Raw genomic sequence first — 22,170 nt, 5'->3', positions numbered from 1 at the left:
CTCAAATTCTAGGAATGTTTATGCCTTAAAACAGAATGTCTTTTTTGTAGAAAAAAAATCCATGATGCTTGACTGGTTGATGAAATATTCCTTTTCTGTTGATAGGATTTTCAGATCCAGCAGCTAGAGCGAAGGTTGGCTAAGTTAGAAGGAAACGTGAACAGTAATGAAAAAGAGCTGCTGGGGGATAAGGTGGCAGAACTCACAAAAAACTTGGAAGAGAAGAAAAGCATAGCGAACCTATTGAATGCACAGCTTAAGAAACTTCAGGTAATTAATCTGTGCTTGTTCATCATAAACAACCCATTTTGTCAACCTTAACTCTTTCAGTGTTTTTCCTGAGTATTTTGATCTTGTTCCTCTTTTCAAAAATGTTTCTAATTTTAAGTAGTGCCGTTTTCAATAAATGACACCTTAATTCGAATATTGAGTCACTTGGCAAGCATAGATAAGTAGTGCTATACAGTAAAATATAGATTTAAACATACATGGAATGTAACACAAGACTATGCTGAACACCTTGTCAATATTATTTGAATGTTTAATAAAAAGGTAATGGTTTAAACCATAACTGCAGATTGCATCATTCTGAAAACTGGTTTGGAAGAGTTACTGAATGAACATATCAAGCTGAAAATAAAGCAGCCTTGGTTAATGGCTGTATCGCCATGATTAAGTAATCTCCTTATAATGATGGGTTGAATAAGTTCCAAGTTAGTTCCTATCGTAATGTCATCAAGTAACAGCTTAAACTATAAAAAAAGGGAAAAAAGCTTTTTAACTGCTAATTTTAAAGGATTCCCGAGGTGAAACTCCCTCTATGTATATTATGAATCAAATGAGTATCCAGTGTTTCGATACAAATTCAATTATTTTAAGAATTAAAAAAAGAATTAGCATTTATATAGCGCCTTTCACAAGCTCAGGGCGTCCCAAAGCACTTTACAGCCAATGCAGTATTTTTAAAATGTCATCGCTGTTGTAATGTAAAACGTGGCAGGCAATTTTGTGCACAGCAAGTTCCCACAACAGCAGTGTGCTAATGACCAGATAATCTGTTTTAATTATGTTAGTTAAGGAATAAATATTGGATAGGATAATGGGGAGAACTTCTCTACTCTTCGTCGAAATAGTGCCATGGGATTTTTTATGTTCATCCGAGAGGGTAGACCCTCTCATTCAATAGATGGCACCTCCAACAGTGCAGCACTCCCTCAGTACTGGACTGGAGTGTCACCGTAGATTTTGTGCTCAAGTCTCTGGACTGGGACTTGAACCCATAACCTTCCGACTCAGGCAACAGTGCAACCTCTGAGCCACAGCTGACATCGTGAAATTTATATTAAACTAATGTTACAGTAAGCCAGAAAACATGTATACTTAGCCTTTATCAGTTTTCACCAAATCAGCCTTGGGTTTGTTGCACAGACTTAGAAATAATAGAATTAATTTTACAAAATCTGGAAATAAAAAAATGGTATCAGTAAAAGTGACCATGAAGTTGTCGGACTGTCATAAAAACCCAACTGGTTCACTAATGTCCTTTAGGGAAGAAAATCTGCTGTCTGGCTTAAATGTGACTCCAGTCCCACACTAGTGTAGTTGACTCTTAACTGTCATCTGAAGTGGCTCAGCAAACCACTGAGTTGTATCAAACCGTTACAAAAAAATAACAATCAGACTGCAGTGGTTCAAAAGGAAGGCCCACCACCACCTTCTCAGGGTATCTAGGGATGGGCAATAAATGCTGGCCTTGTCCGAGAATGATTTTTTTTTTTGAATAGAGCTGTTCCAGGGTGTATGGGGGCTGCCCAATAAACCATGTCAAAAAGCAGAGATAGAAATCATTGGCTTCCATTAGAGGGAAATACACAATTAAAAGGAAGATATTATTTCAATTTGGAGATATCTTCAATTTTTATTTTCTAAATGTGAGGCAGTACCTTGTACAGATATACTTTCCTTACACCAGTGTTTATCACTAGCTTTTTGTCAACTGCCCACAATCCCAATGTATTGCGTAAAGGCCATTTTCATTAATGCTGCAACACCAAGTAATTATGGGACATGTATTCGTACCCACAATTTCCCACAAATTGAGTTCCTGACTTCAAATATACCACCTTGGACAGTAGGCAAATAGAAGCTGAGCATTTCTCCTTTGGAAGGAAATATCGTTTTCTCCTTTGGCAAGAGAAAACAGAACCCTTTCACTTGCTCTATACATATTGTGATAGACCAATCTCTGAATAACATTCCTTTCCTTTTCTTCATTGGATAGCAAGAAGAGAGGAAATAATGATGAATGGCAGATCTGGTGACATCCTACAGCTGGATGTACCATTTGTAGAGGTCCAGAGACATAGGTGAAGGAAAGGCACCAATATTTTCACCAGCTTAATGTCGCTGCTGAATTATCCTCATCTTGCTTTCTCCTCTGACCATCCATAACTGAATCTCTCCAGGTATCGCTGTCAGATACAATTACAAAAATAAAAATTAACAAATTTGCAGTAAAGCTTGCTTGTTAATTACTTTGTTGGGGAGGCGCAAGTTGCAGATAACCAGGCTTTCTTTAATTAAAATGGTTGCCATGTCTTTAATTATCAACTTTAGCAAGTATTTTAAAAAAATCATTTTTTCCAGATTTCATGGCAGAAATATTTCATGCAGCATTTTAAAAGTCAAAAGTTTAAGGATTGCATTTGGTGCAGTATCTGAAAATTAAAATGTCGCAGTTTGTACAAATATCATCTTGCACTGTGTGGATTACACGGGAAACAGTCCTCTCATCAGTTTACAATTTGTTTCCCACCCTGCAGAATGATAGTCATCATTTGAGGAGAGATCTGGACAAGTGCAGGGAGGAGAAAACTGATTTGACCAGCAAAATAGACGACATCCATCTTCACATTGATACTGGAGAAAAGGAGCTAAAAAAGAACAAACTTGCTGAACAAGTAGGATAAGAATGGGCAAAAATATTGGTTCACACAGTTACATTAGTGGGTCAAGTGAAGAACTCGGTGCACCCTTTAGCAACCCTCAAAAATCTAACAAACGCTGTTCATCACAGAGCACTGGGAGAGATGCAGCTCTCTCAGCATACACTGTAATTTTATTTATTTTTTAAAGATCAGAGAGAGATACATTTGTTTAGCATTGTGCCACAGGATGAGATGACACGGAGCATGCTTCTGGTTTGCCAGCAAAGAGAATTTCTGATTTTGGTTATGCTATCTGAAGAGGGCATTGAACAAAGACTAGAAAAAATCAGAGTTACCCAGGATTTCTTTTGCACCTCATAGCAACCAGATCAATGTCAGCATTAATGCAGGCCTGGGACCAGATTGACCCTAATTTTCAGGCACATGAGGAAAAAAGAAACCTACAGCCTGACATCCTGTTTCACGGACATCAGAAAAGCATATTTTTTGCCAAAATCATTGAAACTTTAGTGAAATTGTGGAACTACGTGGCTTCCAAAAGTGCAATTTAATTAGCAGCCAATCATGATGCACCAGTAATAATAGTCCTTTCACTCTTGTCAAGCAGCTAAAGAGCCACTTAACCATTATAAATGTCAAAAATTATGGTAATGCTGTGAAGTGTGCAGTTATTGGAGAAAATGGCTAAATGCCAGGAGGGAAAGGTTGTTTTAACATCAAGGCCCTGCTGGTGCTGATAAGCACAGTAATTTGAGAAGAAATCTGGACAGGGCCACAGAGGAGGAGTGACATGAGTACCTTTTTGGTGGGAGAGTACAGCCTCTATCATGCAAAGAAAGTGTGAAATGTAGCAATATAAGACCAACAGCATCAACATTGTCTTCATTGTTCTGAGAACCTGGAAGGAGATCCAAAATAAGATGTACTGTACAAATTAAAGATGAGTACATCTATGCATGAAAGAACATTGTAGTTGTAAAAGTTATACACAAGAAATGTTATACTGAGAAACGCTAAGAATTAAACAAGCAAGGTATCAGAAGTAGAAATAGCAGGCTTATTGGAATTACATTATACATGCTGTTATAACTTTTGGGTCTCCCTCAAATAGTCTCTTGAGTTAGCATCACCAGTCTCTCCTGTGAGCAAACCCACATCCCTCACAGTCAGAAGTTTATCTTCACTGCTCAATATCCAGATGTAGAATAACATAACTGGGTGGGGCGGGCGGCAAAGTCCATTTGAACTTTTTTTTGGGTGCGTGACCCCTTTAACGGGTTGCACGGCCCATTCAAATTCCCGTGCATGCGCGTTTTTTTTCTATTTAAAATCTGGTGCGCCGACTGCACAGGTGCTCCAGACAGCTGTGCAGCTTAATGGGAACATTGGCGGGGGGGTTGTAAAAATGAGACCCCTCCCTTGTTATATGAACTGGATATTGTGATCCTCGCATGTGCCATCACTTTTCTTGACAGATCGGTATTGCCGGTTTTCAGCGCATGCGCTTCGCATGCCTGAAACCGTCACTTGCGAGGTCCCTAAGGGTGTGTACACAGCTTGTACACACCCGTAGGGATCGGAAACTACGGGCCATAGTGTACCAAATGCTCTCTTCACAAAGCAAAGAAACTGAGGGGACCAATAGCCACACCTAAAGAGCAGTACTTACGAGAACATTGAGTGTCACCACCCCTACTGGAAGCAGGCACCAGCACAAATACATGCACTGAAGGAGGTATTAATGTAGAGGAAGCACAGGTTGACCATTGGTGGTGGTTAGTAAGGGGCAAACTGGTGCACGGTGAAGGCCCAAAATATTGGATGGCCTTACAGAGTTGTATACGGAAACAGATCTTTGTGAGACTGCTTTGAAATTAAGCTTGGTACAGTACAGTACTGACTTAACATAAGAACATAAGAAATAGGAGCAGGAATAGGCCACTTGGCCCCTCGAGCCTGCTCTGCCATTCTATAAGATCATGGCTGATCTTGGGCTCAAAGCCACTTCCCTGATCGCTCCCTATAACCCTTCATTCACTCCCTTATCTTGTAAAAATCTGTCTATCTCCACCTTAAATGTATTTAATGACCCAGCCTCCACGGCTCTCTGGGGCAGAGAACTCCACAGATTTACGACCCTCGGAAGAAATTCCTCCTCATCTCAGTTGTAAAAGGGTGACCCTTTATTCTAAAACTATGCTCGAGTTCTAGATTTCACCACGAGGGGAAACATCCTCTCTGCATCTACCATGTCGAGCCCCCTCAGTATCTTATATGTTTCAATAAGATCACCTCTCGTTCTTCTGAATTCCAATGAGTATAGGCCCAATCTGCTCAACCTTTCTTCATAAGTCAACCCCCTCATCTCAGGAATCAACCGTGTGAATCGTCTCTGAACTGCCTCCAATGCAAGTATATCCTTCCTTAAATAAGGAGACCAAAACTGTACGCAGTACTCAAGGTGTGGTCTCACCAATACCCTGTACAGTTGTAGCAGGACTTCCCTGCTTTTATACTCCAACCCCCTTGCAATAAAGGCCAACATTTCATTTGCCTTTTTGATTACTTGCTGCACCTGCATGCTAACTTTTTGAGTTTCATGCACAAGGACCCCCAGGTCCCTCTGAACTGTAGCATTTTGTAATCTCTCTCCATTTAAATAATAATTTGCTTTTTTATTTTTCCTGCCAAAATGGATAACCTCGCACTTTCCCACATTATACTCCATCTGCCAAATGTTTGCCCACTCACTTAGCCTGTCTATATCCCTTTGCAGATTCTTTGAGTCCTCTGCACAACTTGCTTCCGCACCCATCTTTGTATCATCCGTAAACTTGGCTACATTACACTCGGTCCCTTAATCCAAGTCATTAATATAGATTGTAAATAGTTGAGGCCCCAGCACCGATCCCTGTTTCACCCCACTAGTTACCGTTTGCCAACTGGAAAATGACCCATTTATCCCAACTCTCTGCTTTCTGTTAGTTAGCCAATTCTCTATCCATGCTAATATATTTTCCCAACTCAGAGCTCTTACCTTATGCAGTAACCTTTTATGTGGCACTTTATCGAATGCCTTCTGGAAATCCAAATACACCACATCCACTGGCTCACCCTTATCCACCCTGCTCGTTACATCCTCAAAGAACGCCAGCAAATTTGTTAAACATGACTTCCCTTTCATAAAACAATGCTGACTCTGCTTGACTGCATTATGATTTTCCAAATGCCCTGCTACTGCTTCCTTAATGAAGGACTCCAGCATTTTCCCAATGACAGATGTTAGGCTAACTGGTCTATAGTTTCCTGCTTTCTGTCTCCTTCCTTTCTTAAATAGGGGTGTTACATATGCGGTTTTCCAATCCACTGGGACCTCTCCGAGTCCAGGGAATTTTGGTACAGGTATATTGCAACCAATGCATCCACTATCTCTGCAGCCACTTCTTTTAAGACCCTGGGTGCAGGCCATCTGGTCCAGGGGACTTGTCGTCTTTTAGTCCCATTATTTTACCAAGTACTTTTTCTTTAGTGATAGTGATTATCTTTAGTTCCCTCCTCTCTATGGCCCCTTGATTGTCCATTATTGGGATGTTGTTAGTGTCTTCTATCGTGAAGACAGATAACAAAACATTTGTTCAGCGTCTCTGCCATTTCCCTGTTCCCCATTATTAATTCCCCATTCTCATCCTCTAAGGGACCAGCGTTTACTTTAGCTACTCTCTTTTTTATATACCTGTAGAAGCTCTTACTTTCTGTTTTAATATTTCTTACCCGTTAACTCCCATAATTCATCTTCTCTTTTTTTTTAGTCATCCTTTGCTGTTTTTTAAAAAAATTCCCAATCCTCTGGCCTCCCACCAATCTTAGCAACATTGTATGCCTTTGTTTTCAATTTGATACCATCCTTTACTTCCTTAGTTAGCCACGGATAGTGCTCCTTTCTCTTAAAATCTTTCTTTCTCACTGGAATATATTTTTGTTGAGAGTTATAAAATATCTCCTTAAATGTCCGCCATTGCATTTCAACTGTCTTACCTTTTAATTTATTTTTCCAGTCCACTTTAGCCAGTTCTGCCCTCATGCCATTGTAATTGCCTTTGTTTAAGATCAGGACACTAGTTTGAGATACAACTTTCTCACCCTCCAACTGAATTTGAAATTCAACCATGTTATGATCACTCTTTCCTAGAGGATCCTTTACTAGGAGATCATTTATTAATTCTGTCTCATTACACGGTACCAGATCCAAGATAGCCTGCTCCCTGGTTGGTTCCATTACATACTATTCTAGGAAACCATCCCGAATACACTCTATGAACTCCTCCTCAAGGCTACCATGGCCAATTTGATTTGACTTGCCTCCTTGCATCACATGGAACGTGGAGGAATCAATACTGTTATATTAGCCATCTCCCACGAGTGACGTCATGGAGCAATGGCTATCTGTATTGAGCATGTGGTAACAACACTGATATGTACAGCACGTTACTGTCAAAAGTATGAATGGGGATCACATTTAAAAACACAGTAAAACATTAAATAATTTTTTTAATTACATATTTAAAATGAATTAAAATTACATTAAATATTTTAAACAAAAATTTAATTTTTGATAAAAAAAAGTTTTTTACAGGGCTAAAAATAAACTTACCTTTTTTAAAAAGTATTTTAAAATTATAAATTAGTGATAACATTTTATTTTTCTATTTTTTTAAAACTCTTATGCTGGTAAAAGCAGGCCTTACGCCTTCTTTTACCAGGTGTAAGATTTTTAAAGGCTTTCAGCAGGCGGAAGTCGTGCAAAAAGCGCAACCCTCCACCCACGGAGGCCCTTCTCCCGGGCATGCATGTGATCTGACAGATCGCAAGTGCCGGGTTTTAGCGCATGCGCTTCGCATGCCTAAACTCTGCACTTACACGGCTCCTATGGGTGTGTACACACCTCGTACGCACCCATAGGGGTCGCAAAATACGGCCCATTTTTTCAGAAAACTTTCCTGGATATACTCTAGAATGTCATTGCCTTTAAGACTTGAACTATTTTGCATCTCCCAATCTATGTGAAAATTAAGTTCCAGTAATAAAGCTAGCAGACAGGTACAAAAAGCAATCAAAAAGGCTAATGGAATCTTGGCTCAAGGGGGCTGGATTACAGAGGGCAGGAAGTTATGTTTCAGTTGCATAGAGCCTTGGTTAGATCCCATCTGGAGTACTGCGTTCAGTTTTGGACACCACATCTCAGGAAGGATGTATTGGCCTTGGAGGGGGTGCAGCTGAATGGTACCTAAGTTGAGAGGGTTAAAATATGAGGACAGGTTGCATGAAATTAGCTTGTATCCCCTTGAGCATAGACGATTGAGGGGTGATCTGATCGAAGTGTTTAAAATGTTAAAAGGATTCAATAGGGTTGATCGAGAAACTATTTCCCTTGGTGGGGGAATCAAGAGTGAGGGCACAAAATCTTACCGTTAGAGCCAAGACATTTAGGAGGCAAATCAAGAAGCACATTTTGACATAAACGGTAGTAGAAATCTGGAATTCCCTTCCTCCAAAAGGCTAGATGCTGGTATAATTGGAGCTTTCAAGACTGGGATTGATAGATTTTGTTAGGTAAGAGTATCAAGGAATATGGAGCTAAGGCGGGTAAATGGAGTTGCGTTACAGAACAGCCACGATCGAATTGAATGGCGGAGCAGGCTCAAGGAGCTGAATGGCCTACTCCTTTTCCTATATCCTATATTTTCTTTAATTGATGCTGTCTCTTATTTCTGGTACAAAGCAGTCTCCTTGATCGGCACCCCAGCCACTGGCTTAAACAGTCACTTCCTCCACCATCGATGTACAGTTGCAGTATTTACTATCTACAGGATGAACTTCTGTAACTCGCCGTTCCTTCATTGTTACAGAGTCAAAATCATGGAACACCCTACCTGACAGCATTGTGGGAACACCTTCACCACACAGACAGCAGAGGTTCGAGAAGAATGCTGACCACCATCTAGGGGCAACTAGGGATGAGCAATAAATGTATGCCAGCAATACCCACATCCCAAGAATGAATATTAAAAAAACATTTTCCTAGCTATGACAGCTATTTATCACAGTGTCCCAAGGCCCTAGGAAGGCAAGTTTCTCAACAAACCTTTCAAAATGGATAGTGGAGTGCATTCTCCATTGTTACCACCTCTGTCAAGAAACCTCAAAAATAAAAGGTTATTCCACTCATACTATTACTGCTTCTTGAGCATCCTTAATACAGATATCCATTGACCGTATAATTAAAGCCACCCCATATATTTAACAAACATTACAGCTTGGACATAGCAGTGGATGATAATGCCTTTGGAACAGCCACACTGATAGCTAGGACCTCTTTGCCCCCCCACCTCTTCCCCGCCCCCCCCCCCCCACCTGGTCCCAGGTATTACTGTACTGGGTTAACATCAAGTTGAGTGTGGAGGATGGAGAATGAGAACGATAGAGTACCTACCATGTAGATTCTTCTTCATTACCCCTGCCCATGACTATCTCCTTACGCCTTGCAGGGAGCTCATGTATGAATTATTAGTTTTTTATGTTATTGGTCAAAAACAAACTGCTGTGCTAATGCTTGTCTTTTATACCGAGGGAAAGCAAATACCTTGTGGGTTGACACCATCCGATGTATCCCTGCATTGGCATTGGTAGATGGATTTGGCTATGACTGTTCATGATTAATTCTTCACTAATGTAACAATTAATTTTAAAGTGCAATTCACAACAATACTGACTTTTCTACTCATCCTTTAGGATTTAATGATTGAAGATAACCTTTTAAAGCTAGAGGTCAAGCGTCTACGGGACATGCTCCACAACAAAGCAGATGATGTGCTGTCTTTGGAGAAACGAAAAATGCAGCTTGAGACAGCAATGAAAGAGAGGATTGAAGAAATCAAAATTCACATGGATGTACTGCAAATGCAGATCAAGCACATTGAGCAGGAACAGCAAGGTATTAGGTAGGTCGTCTCTCAAATTTACATCATACATTCAATTCATAATTTTATCAGCAGCATTTATCTTTTAGTTATAAATACAATAACACATATTTGTTCTATTATGTGCATACCTATTAAGTAGTTTGAAATGTACTTAGAAGAGATTGTGTTGTGTACCTGATTTGAATACAGCAATTACAATGCACCCAGTTCACTCCTATTATAACTTCAAATTTAGTCATTGCCTCTCAACACATAATCCAGACTCGGACATAATATATTGCTTAGTTATTTGTTGTCCATGCTCAACTAAGTGAGTGTTGTCATTTGATGGCCTAATTTTACCTCAGACTGCGACACATTCCAAAAGATTATTTCACCTGCTGAATGATTGAATTAATCATTGAATGAGCTGAGATGTACTTGACAAATTCATAATTTGTTCATATTTAGTCTTTAGAAAGCCTGATCATGGCCCAAAATCTTTGAAAATGCAATTATTTATTACTCTATCCTGCCTGTTGAAGTCAGAAATTATCAACCCTCATTATAACTAATTTTCTCCTTATCCCAGCTGACCCTCTTAATTTCAGGAGAGACACTGACACTTTGATAAGAATCCTTAATAAATAGAGCTATAATACAAGTCTTCATACATGTAATAATTCAGCTTGATGCAAGTTCTTTCTGAATAAATACTGGCAACCAGGATTACACGCTGAAAAAATAAATACATCTGTTACTTAAAATAATCATTTTTAAAACCCCAAAGATGAAGTGAGGGTTTCAAAGTTGAAAGGTTACAAAGAACTTACAGCACAGAAACAGGCCATTTGGCCCATCTTGTCTGTGCCGGTGTTTAGGCTCCACACGAGTCTCCCCCCACCTTACTTCATCTCACCATATCAGCATAATCTTCTATTAATTTCTCCCTCATGTGCTAGTCATCTCAACTACTCCATGTGGTAGCGCGTTACACATTCTAACCACTCTCCGGGTGAAGATGTTTCTCCTGAATTCTTTATTTGTGGCTATCTTATTTTTTCTCTCTTTTTGCCTGTCCTTTCTGATTCTCCCAGTGTCCTCTTCTGTTTCTCTCTTTCTGTGTTTTCTTTTCTGATTCTTCCTCTGATCCAATCTTCCCTCAGTAACGGTAATTAGCCTCCAATTTAACTGGAAATGTATGAACATAGAAAAGAGTAGGGCATTCTGCCCCTCAAGCCTGTTCCGCTATTCAATTAGATCATGATTTAACTCCATCTACCTGCCTTGGTTCCATAACCTTTAATACCCTTACCTATAATTAGCCTCTAATTCAGCTCGGCATGTGCTAAACTTTGCTTTCTTAAAGGCACAGGCCAGGTTGAACACAGCTCTTGCTGAGCAGCAGAATAATACACCGTGCACTATATGGCATAATGATTCAGTCTTTAGGTCACGTTTTGGAATTTCTAGCTAGTTAACAATGGAAGGGCCTTGACATGTTATATTAAGTCAAGCTTACCTCACGAGGCATTAGATTCACAGAATGCCAAGAGAGGCACAGAGGAAAGCTGTAGGATTATTTAAGTGGGAGTCAAGCCTAAGAGTAGGAAAGACAAAGAGTGCTGGGGGGAGGGGGGGGAGGGGGGGGCGGGGAGGGGGGGAATTGTATTAGAGCTGGATGGACCAGTTTGCGAAATGGTATCTCTCACCTACCACTTCTACTTGAGATAATTGGAGTGAATTTAAATGTTCCAGTCGACCATCTTCACCGATTATGTTCAGATGACCAATTCATTCGAGGAGCTAGCTTCCAGGAATCCCCACCAGAGGGGAGGTGGTCAATTTGATTGGAAGTTCTACTGGCCAATCCCCATGTAAGGATCAGCAGGCGAGGTAGAATGGTCAATAGCATATAGGTATGGTAGGCTATGATAACGGTAAGGGTTAAATTGGATTAAATCACACTCTGGATGCACAGAAATACAAGACCAGGAAGTAAAGTGTAGGGTGATCTGGGCATGAACTCTTAATTAGTTGCCACCCTCAGGTACTCTACCTGTAATGATCAGTAACATGTCATTCTAGAATGGTACACTAGGTGGAGCTGTATGTTTAGTAGTGGGGCTACCCACAAGGCGGTAGTCAAGATGGATGCTTGTACACTAGTCCACATGGCTGAATAAATGACTAGCTCAAGCTAGCTGTTCATAATGAAAACGTCTATTTATTTATGAACATAACACTACCTTCACAAACCCTAATTCTTCAGCACTCTCTGTCTTTCCTGCTCTCATGCCGTCATCCCAAGCTTGACTCCCACTTAAATAATCCAACAGCTTTCCTCTGTGCCTCTCTTGGCATCCTCTGAAAGGCCCACTGAGGCACTCATCGATGCCTCCTAACGAGCAGCAACCCCAATCGCCCCATCCTATTCTCTCCCCGCCTTCCCGCCCTGTGCGCCTGCCGGCAGCTAATCTTGCCAACCTCTTGCCCGTTCCTCGCATGGATCCCAGCTCTGACCCTGTAGACTCTGCTAGTGGATCGGCCATCATCGCTCCTCTCCACATCTCCCTCCAGAATGTACGTTCACTTGTGAATAAAGCCCTTGCCATCCATGAGCTTGTTGTGGTTGATCACATTGACATCATGGCCTTGACGGAGACATGACTGAGGGATGATGACACCTTTCCCCTTTAATGAAGCTTCCCCCGCCTGTCTATACTTTCCAGCACTTGCCCCGCTCAAACTGTTGCCGTGGTGGTGTAACCCTTACCTCTAAATCACAACTAGGTCTGTCTCCCTACTCCTCTGGCAACTTCTCCTTTGAGCATTGCACCTTGTTCCACCCTTCATGCCTCTCGTTGTTCCACCCACCGAAGTATCATTCCAAGTTTCTCACTGAGATATCTTCTCTGCTTTCCTCCCTCAGCCTCTGCACTGAGCGACTTCTCATCTTCGGTGATTTCAACCTCCATCTCAACTCTTCTTGCTCTCTCTCCTCTGACTTTACTGCCCTCCTTTCCACCCGAAACCTCTCCCTCCATATAAACTCTCCTCCTCACATACCCCTTCTATCTTGTCATCTCACATGGCCTTGCCATTCCCATCCGTACTATCACTGACAAGGCAATCTCTGATCATTCCCTTGTATCGCTCTCTACCCATATTCCCCTTCCCCCTCCCAACCCCACTTCTTTCTGTGTCCGCCCCTGGAAAAAATTCTCCCTCAAGTCACTTAGCACTGCACTTTCAAATTTCAAACTATCTAGCCTTTGGCCTACAATTCATCATAACATTTCTGCAACTACCGATTTGCTAAATCACACCCTCTCCACCACCTTTAATGCCCTCGTCCCCATTAGAACTATTACTCTCCCTCACCCAAATCGTTCCCCTGGTATACCCCTCATCTTCATATTGGGAAGACTGAAGCCATTGTCTTTGGTCCCTGCCACAAACTCCATTCCCTGACCACTATTTCCATCTCTGGCAACTCTCTTAAGCTGAGCAAGACCGTTCACAACTGTGGTGTTTGAGTTTCCGACCACATATCCGCTCCATAACCAATACTGCCTACTTTCCCCTCTGTAACATCGCTCGACTCCGACCCTGCCTCAGCTCATCTACTGCTGAAACCCTCATCCACACCTTTATTACCTCTAGACTTGACTATTCCAATGCTCTCCTGGCATCTCCCAACTTACATCCTACATAAACTTGTACTCATCCAATACTCTGCTGCCCATATCTTAACTCGCTCCAAATCTTGTTCACCCATTACCCCTGTGCTTCCTGACCTTCATTGGCTCCTGGTTCGACAATGCATCAATTTTAAAATCCTCATCCTTGTTCTCAAATCCCTCCATTGTTTCGCACCTCCCTATCTCTGTAGCCTTCTGCAGCCCTACAAGCCTTCGAGATGTCTGTGCTCTTCCAATTCTGGCCTCTTGTGCCTCCAACCGCAAATTCCGGGCCAAGAGATTATGGTGGTTTTACAATAATACTACTACTTTTGACATGAGTAGTTTTATTACTGCAATATCTGTTTAATTCATTGTCTGAGAACTTGGAAAGTCAGCCAGTTCAGAGACTGGAATTTTCCTGAATCTGCTGGGAAACTAAGTGGGAAAAATACAAATTTGCAATAAAAAGTTGCTGAAAGGTTCAAACCTTCTCTTCTTAGCACGCCTTCCCGGATGCTTCTCCTCCACTTTGTGCGGTCTTGGGCCAGGGAGTCTGATGTGCCTTCAATAACCACAAAACTAGAAGTTATAGACTTTAACAAGTTGGCTTTTAATCACTAAGATCAGAGCTAACATCTCAACACACCGACTGGCTCACAGGAATGAGTCATACAGATCCTGGGATCTTTAAGTAAGAGAAGTCAGGGGCGGAGCCAAGAGCCAAGACCTGGAACCTTCCAGGTTAGTCAGGAAAGAGGAAGTGAAACTATACACCATGTGGGGGAGGGTAATATACATGAGTGCAAAACGAATACAGGCAAGACAAACAGATTTCATTACAGAGTCCCAGGTGTCGGTGGGGATGTTACACTTTTTCAAGGAGGCTTTGAGGGAGTCCTTGAAGCGTTTCCTCTGCCCACCTGGGGCTCTCTTGCCGTGTCAAAGCTCCGAGTCGTGCGCTTGTTTTGGGAGTCTCGTATTGGGCATGCGGACGATGTGACCCATCCATCGGAGCTGATCGAACGTGGTCAAAGCTTTTGAAAAATACAAATTTGCAATAAAAAGTTGCTGAAAGGTTCAAATACACTTTTGTTTACTGCATTTTGCTTCATATTATTTTATGTTGTTTTTTCTCTTAAATCAGTGCTGAATTACATGAAAGGCTTTCAAAAATTGATAAAATGAAGAAGAGGTACGAACTTCTGATGGTAACAATGCAACCTCCCGAGGGTGAAGAAGAACGGAGTCAGGCCTATTATGTCATTAAGGTAAAAAGTACATTATGTATTTACAGATGTAGCATTTGGGGAAATGGAAAATGTTGATATATTTTTCATTGTCATAAAGAAATCATAGATACTCCTCCAACCTCTGAATAAATATTGCAATAATTCAATACAGTGAGAAAATAATAAACACTTTCAAAGGAAGGTCATTTATTTTAACTGTGTTAAATATATGCACTATTCCAGTTAATTTATTTTCTTCTCTATGATTGTACAGTTTTCTTTTCTTGCCAATTTGCTCTCCGTCCTCCACTGAAGGTGTTGACTCCTTGCAGAGGTTTGGTTCCATGGCCTCTGCAACCTTACCAATATTCATGTATGAGCCTCGAGTGTTTTCAGTTTATTCGACCAGGCAGGTGCGAAACAATGGGGCATGAAACCTGATTATGTCCTGAAAGTACTAGCAGTTATTCCATGCAGAAATAGGGATTTTACTCTCCCTAACCAAGGAACACTGAGACCAACAGTAGTGTCCCTCTCACCATTCCTGCTGAAATGAGCTAACTGCACAGACTGAGGATGAAACTTGGTCCATTTTTCTGGAAGTAATATCATGAGACATCATGCATTTGATTGCATGAATTGATGAAGACCAGTGATATCTAACCAGCCAATGAGATGTGTAGAATTGTCAAAGTGAACTGTTCAATTTTTTTTCTGTTTACATGTGATTAACAGCCTCAGTTTGATAGCCAGGCTCAGATGTAGGGATCTGTGGGTTGATACTGATGTCCTATAATTCACCACACTGGTGTGCTAACAGACCTTGTTACTGGATCGCGATAATGCTAGGGATTTATGAACAATGGAAATCAAGTGGGCCACAGACAATGGGCTGGATTTTCCAAGCCCGAGGAGGTGGGCATGGAGGCGGGACAGTTGGTAAACTCGGAGAAAGTGGGGGCGGATGGCAAACATGCCCCCATCCCGCCTCCGTGCCCTTTTGCCAGGAGGCGGGAAGATGTGCAGCTTCGGGTCCCGTCTCCTGGAAGCGGGAAAGGCATTTAATCCTTTTAACTGCCTGTTAACAAGTAGTTAACAGGCAGAAAAAAGGATTAGTGCCATTTTACCTTCACAGGTGAAGGTTTCCCGACATCGGAGAACCCCGCCGGGTTGGAGGAGACGTGGAGGAGGTCCGTGATGGTCGGAGCACCTGGAAGTAAGGTGTAGAGGTGAGTGATGGGTGCAAGTGTGGAGTGGTAAGTATGTAAGGTGAGTGATAAATTTTAAAAAAGTGTGCACTTACCTGGTTTTCTTTCTACAGCCTTTAGCCGCGCTGTATGGGGAGAACCAACATCCTGCTTGTCAATTTCACATAATGGCTGAAGGAACCTCCGTTCTAATAGTCATGTGAAATTTACAAATTTGAAAGATTTGATGAGTCCTCACCACAAAGGCTCATCAAACTAAAGAGAATGGCAGTGTTTGACAGCTTCACAGAGCTGTCAAGCGCTGTCATGTCTTCTTTCAGGAAGTCTTGACAGATAGCACGTCTGACATTGACATGATCTGTCAGTGATTTCCTCCCTATTTGGCCTGCTGAGCCCGCAGAGCGGGCTTAACAAGCTCAATCAGAGGAAAATCCCTCTGATTGGTCAGGCGAGGATGGAGACGGGACATTGACACGACAAGCAGCAGTCCCGCCTCCATTCACAAAATCCAGCCCAATGTCTCAATTATTTGATTTAACTTACATCAGTTAATGAGTCCTTGGGTTATAAACTTTTTCCGGTATGAGAACAACTTCATTAGTCAGTAAAGATTCCAAGCCACAAAAATTACATTGGTCACTATGAGTTTATAAAATAGGTGATCAAAATGGAATATAGGAATTCTTAGATTGAAAAAAGACCAAGGTCCTTCTAGTTTGCCTTCTACCATCCTGGTAGTAATATGATAGAACAATAATGGCTTGTTGTTGACTAATCATGGCACTCAATCTCCTTCAATTCGTCTGCAACAGACCCAAACATGAGGTAAGGAAACCAGTGTTGAAAAGCTTTGGGAACCTTAGGTACAGAGTCACCTGTTCCTCCCAAGCATGCTGCACTTACCAAAATGGTTTCTGGTCATTTATTTTAAGTCCTCAGAATCAAATATTTTAACTTTCAAGTCAATGGTAAACATTGATCGGAACTACTTTTAATATGAAGTATTTTGGTTTCCCAATCTGCACAATTTAGAAAAATTCCTATGTATGAAATATTTAAAACTCAAGTCTATTTCACCCATCCCTAAACAAGTCTATTTCTCCCATGGCCTACTCCTGCTCCTATTTTTTATGTTCTTATCCCACTGAGTGGATTCACAGGAGCAATGCAGAATGGCATTCTTTCCAATCCTGCCTGCTGACTGAAGGCCATCTGACCTGAGAAATTTCAGTGATGGCGAGCACCGTTTATTAACTGGCTGTTAGGTTTCCTGTCTCAGATGCCAAATTGCATTATTATGGATCCCCTTTTTCGCAGGTTCCCCAATTGAGTGGTTCCATCCTACCTTTAGAAGCCAAAAGTAGCAGATCCTTGCAGCAGAAAATAAATTTGCTTATCTCCCAGATAGCAAGTATTTTTCTATAATTACTTAGATTTGTGCAGGGGGGGGGTCACATAATTTCCTTCTCATTTGCCCTTAACTTCTGAAATAAAGGGCATATTTTCAGCTTTTCAGTCAGAATGTTGTGGTTTCTAACACCTCCTCCAAGATTTGAGCACATAATTGAGGCTGACACTCCAGTGCAGTTCTGAGAGAGTGCTGCATTATCAAAAATGCCGTGCTTCAGATGAAACAATAAACTAAGGTTCCAGCTGTCTGTTTCAGTGTTTCAGGAGGACATTAAATATTCCACGGCACTATTTCAAGTCCAAGAAGTTTCCCTGATATCCTCGTCAACATTCCTTCCCCAACCACCAAACAGAATAAATGGTCATACTTTGTTGCTGTTTGTGGGATTTTGCTGTGTGTAAAATGGCTGCCATGTTTGCCTACATGATAACATTAGTCATTTCTGAGACATAATAAAGTGTAATATAAATGCAAGTTTTTTTTCTCATTTATTTTTACCTTAATACATTTAGGCTGCCCAAGACAAAGAGGAACTTCAGAGGCAAGGGGATGAGCTTGATGCTAAAATTTCCAAAGCTGAAAAAGAATTAAGAGCCCTGGAGAATACATTGCAACTCCTCAACAATCAAAACACAACATACCGCAAATCTTTCAGCAGGGTCACAGAAACAAGTATGTCCTTTCCCACAGCTTGTAAAAAAGACAGTAATTATTGCTTTTTTTGAGAAAATAAAACTATGTTCAAAATGTTGAAGATAGTAGTATCAATGCAAAATTACTACTTCAGTTTTGCTAATGCTCTGTCGCATTGAAAGAATTCCAAGAAAAATGAAAGACACACAAGGTACAATGGCCCAGATATTCCGATTGCAGGCCTCCCACGGGCGGAGGACTGCGATCTGGAAAAACCTGCGCCCTTAACCGAGGGCTCCCGGGACGCACACACTTCCGATCCTGGGCTTCTCCAAACTGCAAGTGCGCAGGGCCCACGTATCCCAGAGGCGCAGGTAGTTCGCAGTGTCCCTGGGGATCACGTGGGCCATGGGGAGCCAATCACAGAAGGGAATCTCCCTTCATACACTTGACAGGAAGACCTGTCAAATATATGAATGGAGCTCACCCTAAAACATAGTAAAACTTTAAATAAAAAATTTTTTAAATCACATTTTTAAAATGACTTGAAATTACAATAAATTAACTATTTTAAACAAAAATTTAAATTTTTGGAAAAAATAATTAAAGTTTTTTACAGGGCTAAAAATAAACTTACCTATTTTTAAATGATAAATCAGTGGAAATTTTTTTTTACCAGGCGCAAGAATTGTAAGGGTTTTCTGCGGGCGGAGGGTCTCCAAAAAGTGGAACTATCCGCCCACAGAGGCCCTTCTCCAGGGCAGCCGGAGGATCTGTCAAGTGCTTTCTTGACAGATTGGAAATGCCGGTTTCCAGCGCATGTGCTGTGCATACCTGAAACCGGCATTTCCGATGTCCTTACGGGTGAGTACACAGCGCGTACCCACCCATAGGGATCGGAATATCCGGCCCAATGTTATTTTAGAACTCCCCTCCCAGACAGCGATTTTCTGAAAACAGGGTATGAATTTGAAACTCGCTGTGTCCAACTGTTTGGCACAGAACAGGGGCCAAAAGCACCAAATTTACCGTGGTGTCTCCAGTGTGCCAAGGATGCCTACAATAGTTCTGACCCCAAGCTAGGCCAGGTGATTTTTCAGGCATCTTTTCAGGCATCTCTGGCAGCCACCTAAAACAAGGGTCAGACAACTTGTATATGTCAATGAGTGGTCTAATGCCTGTTTTAGGACCCGTCTGGAAAATTGGGTTGCCCTGAGCAGAGCAGGTGTGGATGCGACGGCCACCAAAAAGTAAGTTGAAACATTTTTTACAGCTTGATGCGGAGCCAGGAGGATTGCTTCTTCCGGCTCCACACCACCGCTGTCAGCCCGCAATAGTCTCCCACACCCCGGAACGTCCTTGAGGGCCGCAGCCGGCGACCCAAAGTGGGAGGCTGGCAATGGGCGAGCAGCCACTGGAGGAACGACAGGTGCTGGCAGCTTGTCCAAACTATTCATGAGAGACCCGAGGCCTAATTTCGGGCACGTCTCGGGCCTCTCAGGTGGGGCATGTGCTTCATGATACGAAAATGGGCCATAACCAATTTTCCTTCACATAATCTGCAGTGATTTCTGTCTTGCAGTTATGGGGCCGTATTTTCCGATCGGAGGCTTCCTGCGTGCAGAGGCCTCCAATCTGGAAAAAATCTACGGACTTACCTGAGGGCTCCCGAGGTCCGGACACTTCCGTTCCTGGGCCTCTCCAACTTGAAATGTGCAGGGCCCACGTATCCCAGAGGCGCATGCGGTTCCAAGCATCCCTGGGATCATGTGGGCCATGGGGAGCCAATCAAAGAAGGGAATCTCCCTTCATACGTCAAATATATGAATGGAGATTACCCCAAAAACACTTAAAACATTAAATGCATTTTTTTTAAATCACATTTTAAAAATTAGTTGAAATTACAATAAATTAAATATTTTAAACAAAAATTAAATTTTTTGAAAAAAAATTAAAGTTTTTTACGGGGCTAAAGTATTTTTTAAATGATAAATGAGTGAAAACATTTTTTTTTACTTTTTTCTAATCTTATGCTGGTAAAAGCAGGCCTTACACCTGCTTTTACGAGCCGTAAGATTTCTAAGGGTTTTCTGCGGGCGGAGGCTCTCCTGAAAGTGGAACTATCCGCCCACAGAGGCCCTTCTCTTGGGCAGGCGGAGGATCTGTCAAGAGCATTCTTGACAGATCGGAAATGCCGGTTTTCAGCGCATGTGCTCTGCATGCCTGAAACCGGCATTTCCTATGTCCCTACAGGTCCGTAGGGATTGGAATATCCGGCCCATGATCTTTTATTTTATTTCTTCAGTACTTATTGGCAGAATTTGGGCTCTATTGTCTGTATTGTATCATTCCTATATCACATGATTTAGGAATATTTTGTTTACTCTTCAAGATGCTTTGGAGCCCAAAGTTCAAACCCCAGTCTTGGCAAACACATAGGTTTCCAACAGAGAATGTGTTTAGATCACCTTGTTTGAAAGGGAAATAGAAAATATGTGCGCCACTGAAGTATTCGTCCTGGCATGACAAGTAACAGTACAACTTTTTTATATAACATTGATAGGTGAAGAGTACGAGGATAAATTAAAACTGGAGGAACAAAAACGAACCGTTAATGAAAAATACAGATATAAGCGCAGGCAGATACGGGAGCTTCAGGAAGACATTCAGGTAATGGTTTAAAATAGTGATGTTCCCAACAATGTAGCTGAAACATTGGAAAGCTGATTGAATTGTACTCTTACAGAAGTTTGCAGATAAATTCAGTTCTCATGACAACTCTTGACAGGTAAATGATTCCTTATTAAAAACCCAGAAATGATTCAGAAATGCAAATCAACAAGTTGCATTTTACTGTCAAATATGAAGCTGCTCACGCTCATGGTCTGTTCCACTGGATGATGTCATAGATTAATCGGATAATTTAAAAAATGACATTCTAGAGGGCAGAATTATTATTTGCATGAATATTAAGGAAACAGATTTAAAATTTTAACATGGAATGAATTACTTGTCAGTTTTTTCAAGTATTGATTGTTACAACTTAAAATTATTACTAAAATCCCTGATGGTCGTTCCAATATGCTGAATATTTCATATCTGATGGGGTTGTTAAATGAAAATTGTGCAAATGATTTATTAATATACAAATATCAATGTTTCAAAATAAGCTCCTACTATATATTGGAGGAACATCAGCGAGGACTTTTAGTTTTTGTTTTTTTGTTTGGTACACCAGTTTATGATACTTATGTCCCTCTTAATATGGTGAAGCACACACCGATTGATCAAGATGAAGTTATGTGAGAAGTCACACAACAGGTTACAGTCCAACAGCTTTATTTGAAATCACAAGCTTTCGGAGCGCTGCTCCTTCGTCAGGTGAAGTCACCGGCATCTCCACATCAAGATGAAGTTAGACTGCAGAAAGTTAGTCTTGTCCACAAGCAGTGCTAATCAGGTTCAACCAATTAAGAAATAAGAAACCTTGCATTTCTTTAGTGCTTTTTACCTCTTCAGGACATCCCAAAACATTTTACAGCCAATTATTTACATTTGAAGTGCAGTTACTGGTGTTGTATAGGCAAAATGTGACAGCAGTTTATGCAAAGCAATATCCCAGAAACAACAATAAGACAATAATCCAGTTAGTCTGTTTTGATGGGGTTGGTTGAGGGATAAATATTGGCCAGGACACAGGAAGAACTTCCCTGCTTTTCTTTGTACAGTGACACAGGATCTAGTACATCCACTGAGGAGATAGATGGGGCCTCAGTTTAATATCTCATCCAAAAGAAGGCATCCATAACAATACAGTACTTCTTGGGAACTGCACTGAAGTGTTAACCTAGATTATGTGCCAAATTTTGGAGTAGAGTTTAAACCCATGACCTTGTGTTGGAAAGCACAGTTACAGGCAGTGATTATCCAGCACAATTTGTTTGATTATCAGTCCATCCATAGGAGGACTTTCCAGTACACTATTAAGAATCAATGAAAGAACTTTAATTTATATAGCACCTTTCACAACCTCAGAATCTTCCAAAGTGTTTCATAGCCAATAAAGTACTTGTTCATTGCAATCACTGTTGTAATA

At 41.3% G+C, this 22,170-nt stretch overlaps 1 protein-coding gene across 2 annotated transcripts in view; it reads left to right on the top strand.

The window, feature by feature from the left end:
• Window positions 1–22,170, top strand: part of ccdc39 (coiled-coil domain 39 molecular ruler complex subunit) — a 102,131-nt gene that overhangs the window by 56,078 nt on the left and 23,883 nt on the right. For both annotated transcript variants that reach the window (XM_085990127.1, XM_085990126.1), the window contains exons 11-16: window positions 106–270; window positions 2,823–2,960; window positions 9,738–9,946; window positions 14,738–14,861; window positions 17,954–18,113; window positions 20,638–20,744. In XM_085990127.1, coding sequence (XP_085846253.1) covers window positions 106–270; window positions 2,823–2,960; window positions 9,738–9,946; window positions 14,738–14,861; window positions 17,954–18,113; window positions 20,638–20,744 — 903 coding nt within the window. The remainder of the gene's footprint in view (window positions 1–105; window positions 271–2,822; window positions 2,961–9,737; window positions 9,947–14,737; window positions 14,862–17,953; window positions 18,114–20,637; window positions 20,745–22,170) is intronic.

This window comes from Somniosus microcephalus, chromosome 6, assembly GCF_052327205.1.
Source record: "Somniosus microcephalus isolate GS21.2 chromosome 6, FLI_Smic_1.0, whole genome shotgun sequence".
NCBI lineage: Eukaryota > Metazoa > Chordata > Chondrichthyes > Squaliformes > Somniosidae > Somniosus > Somniosus microcephalus.
The sequence above is the reverse complement of the archived record's forward strand: the minus strand, read 5'-3'. Positions and strand labels throughout refer to the sequence as shown.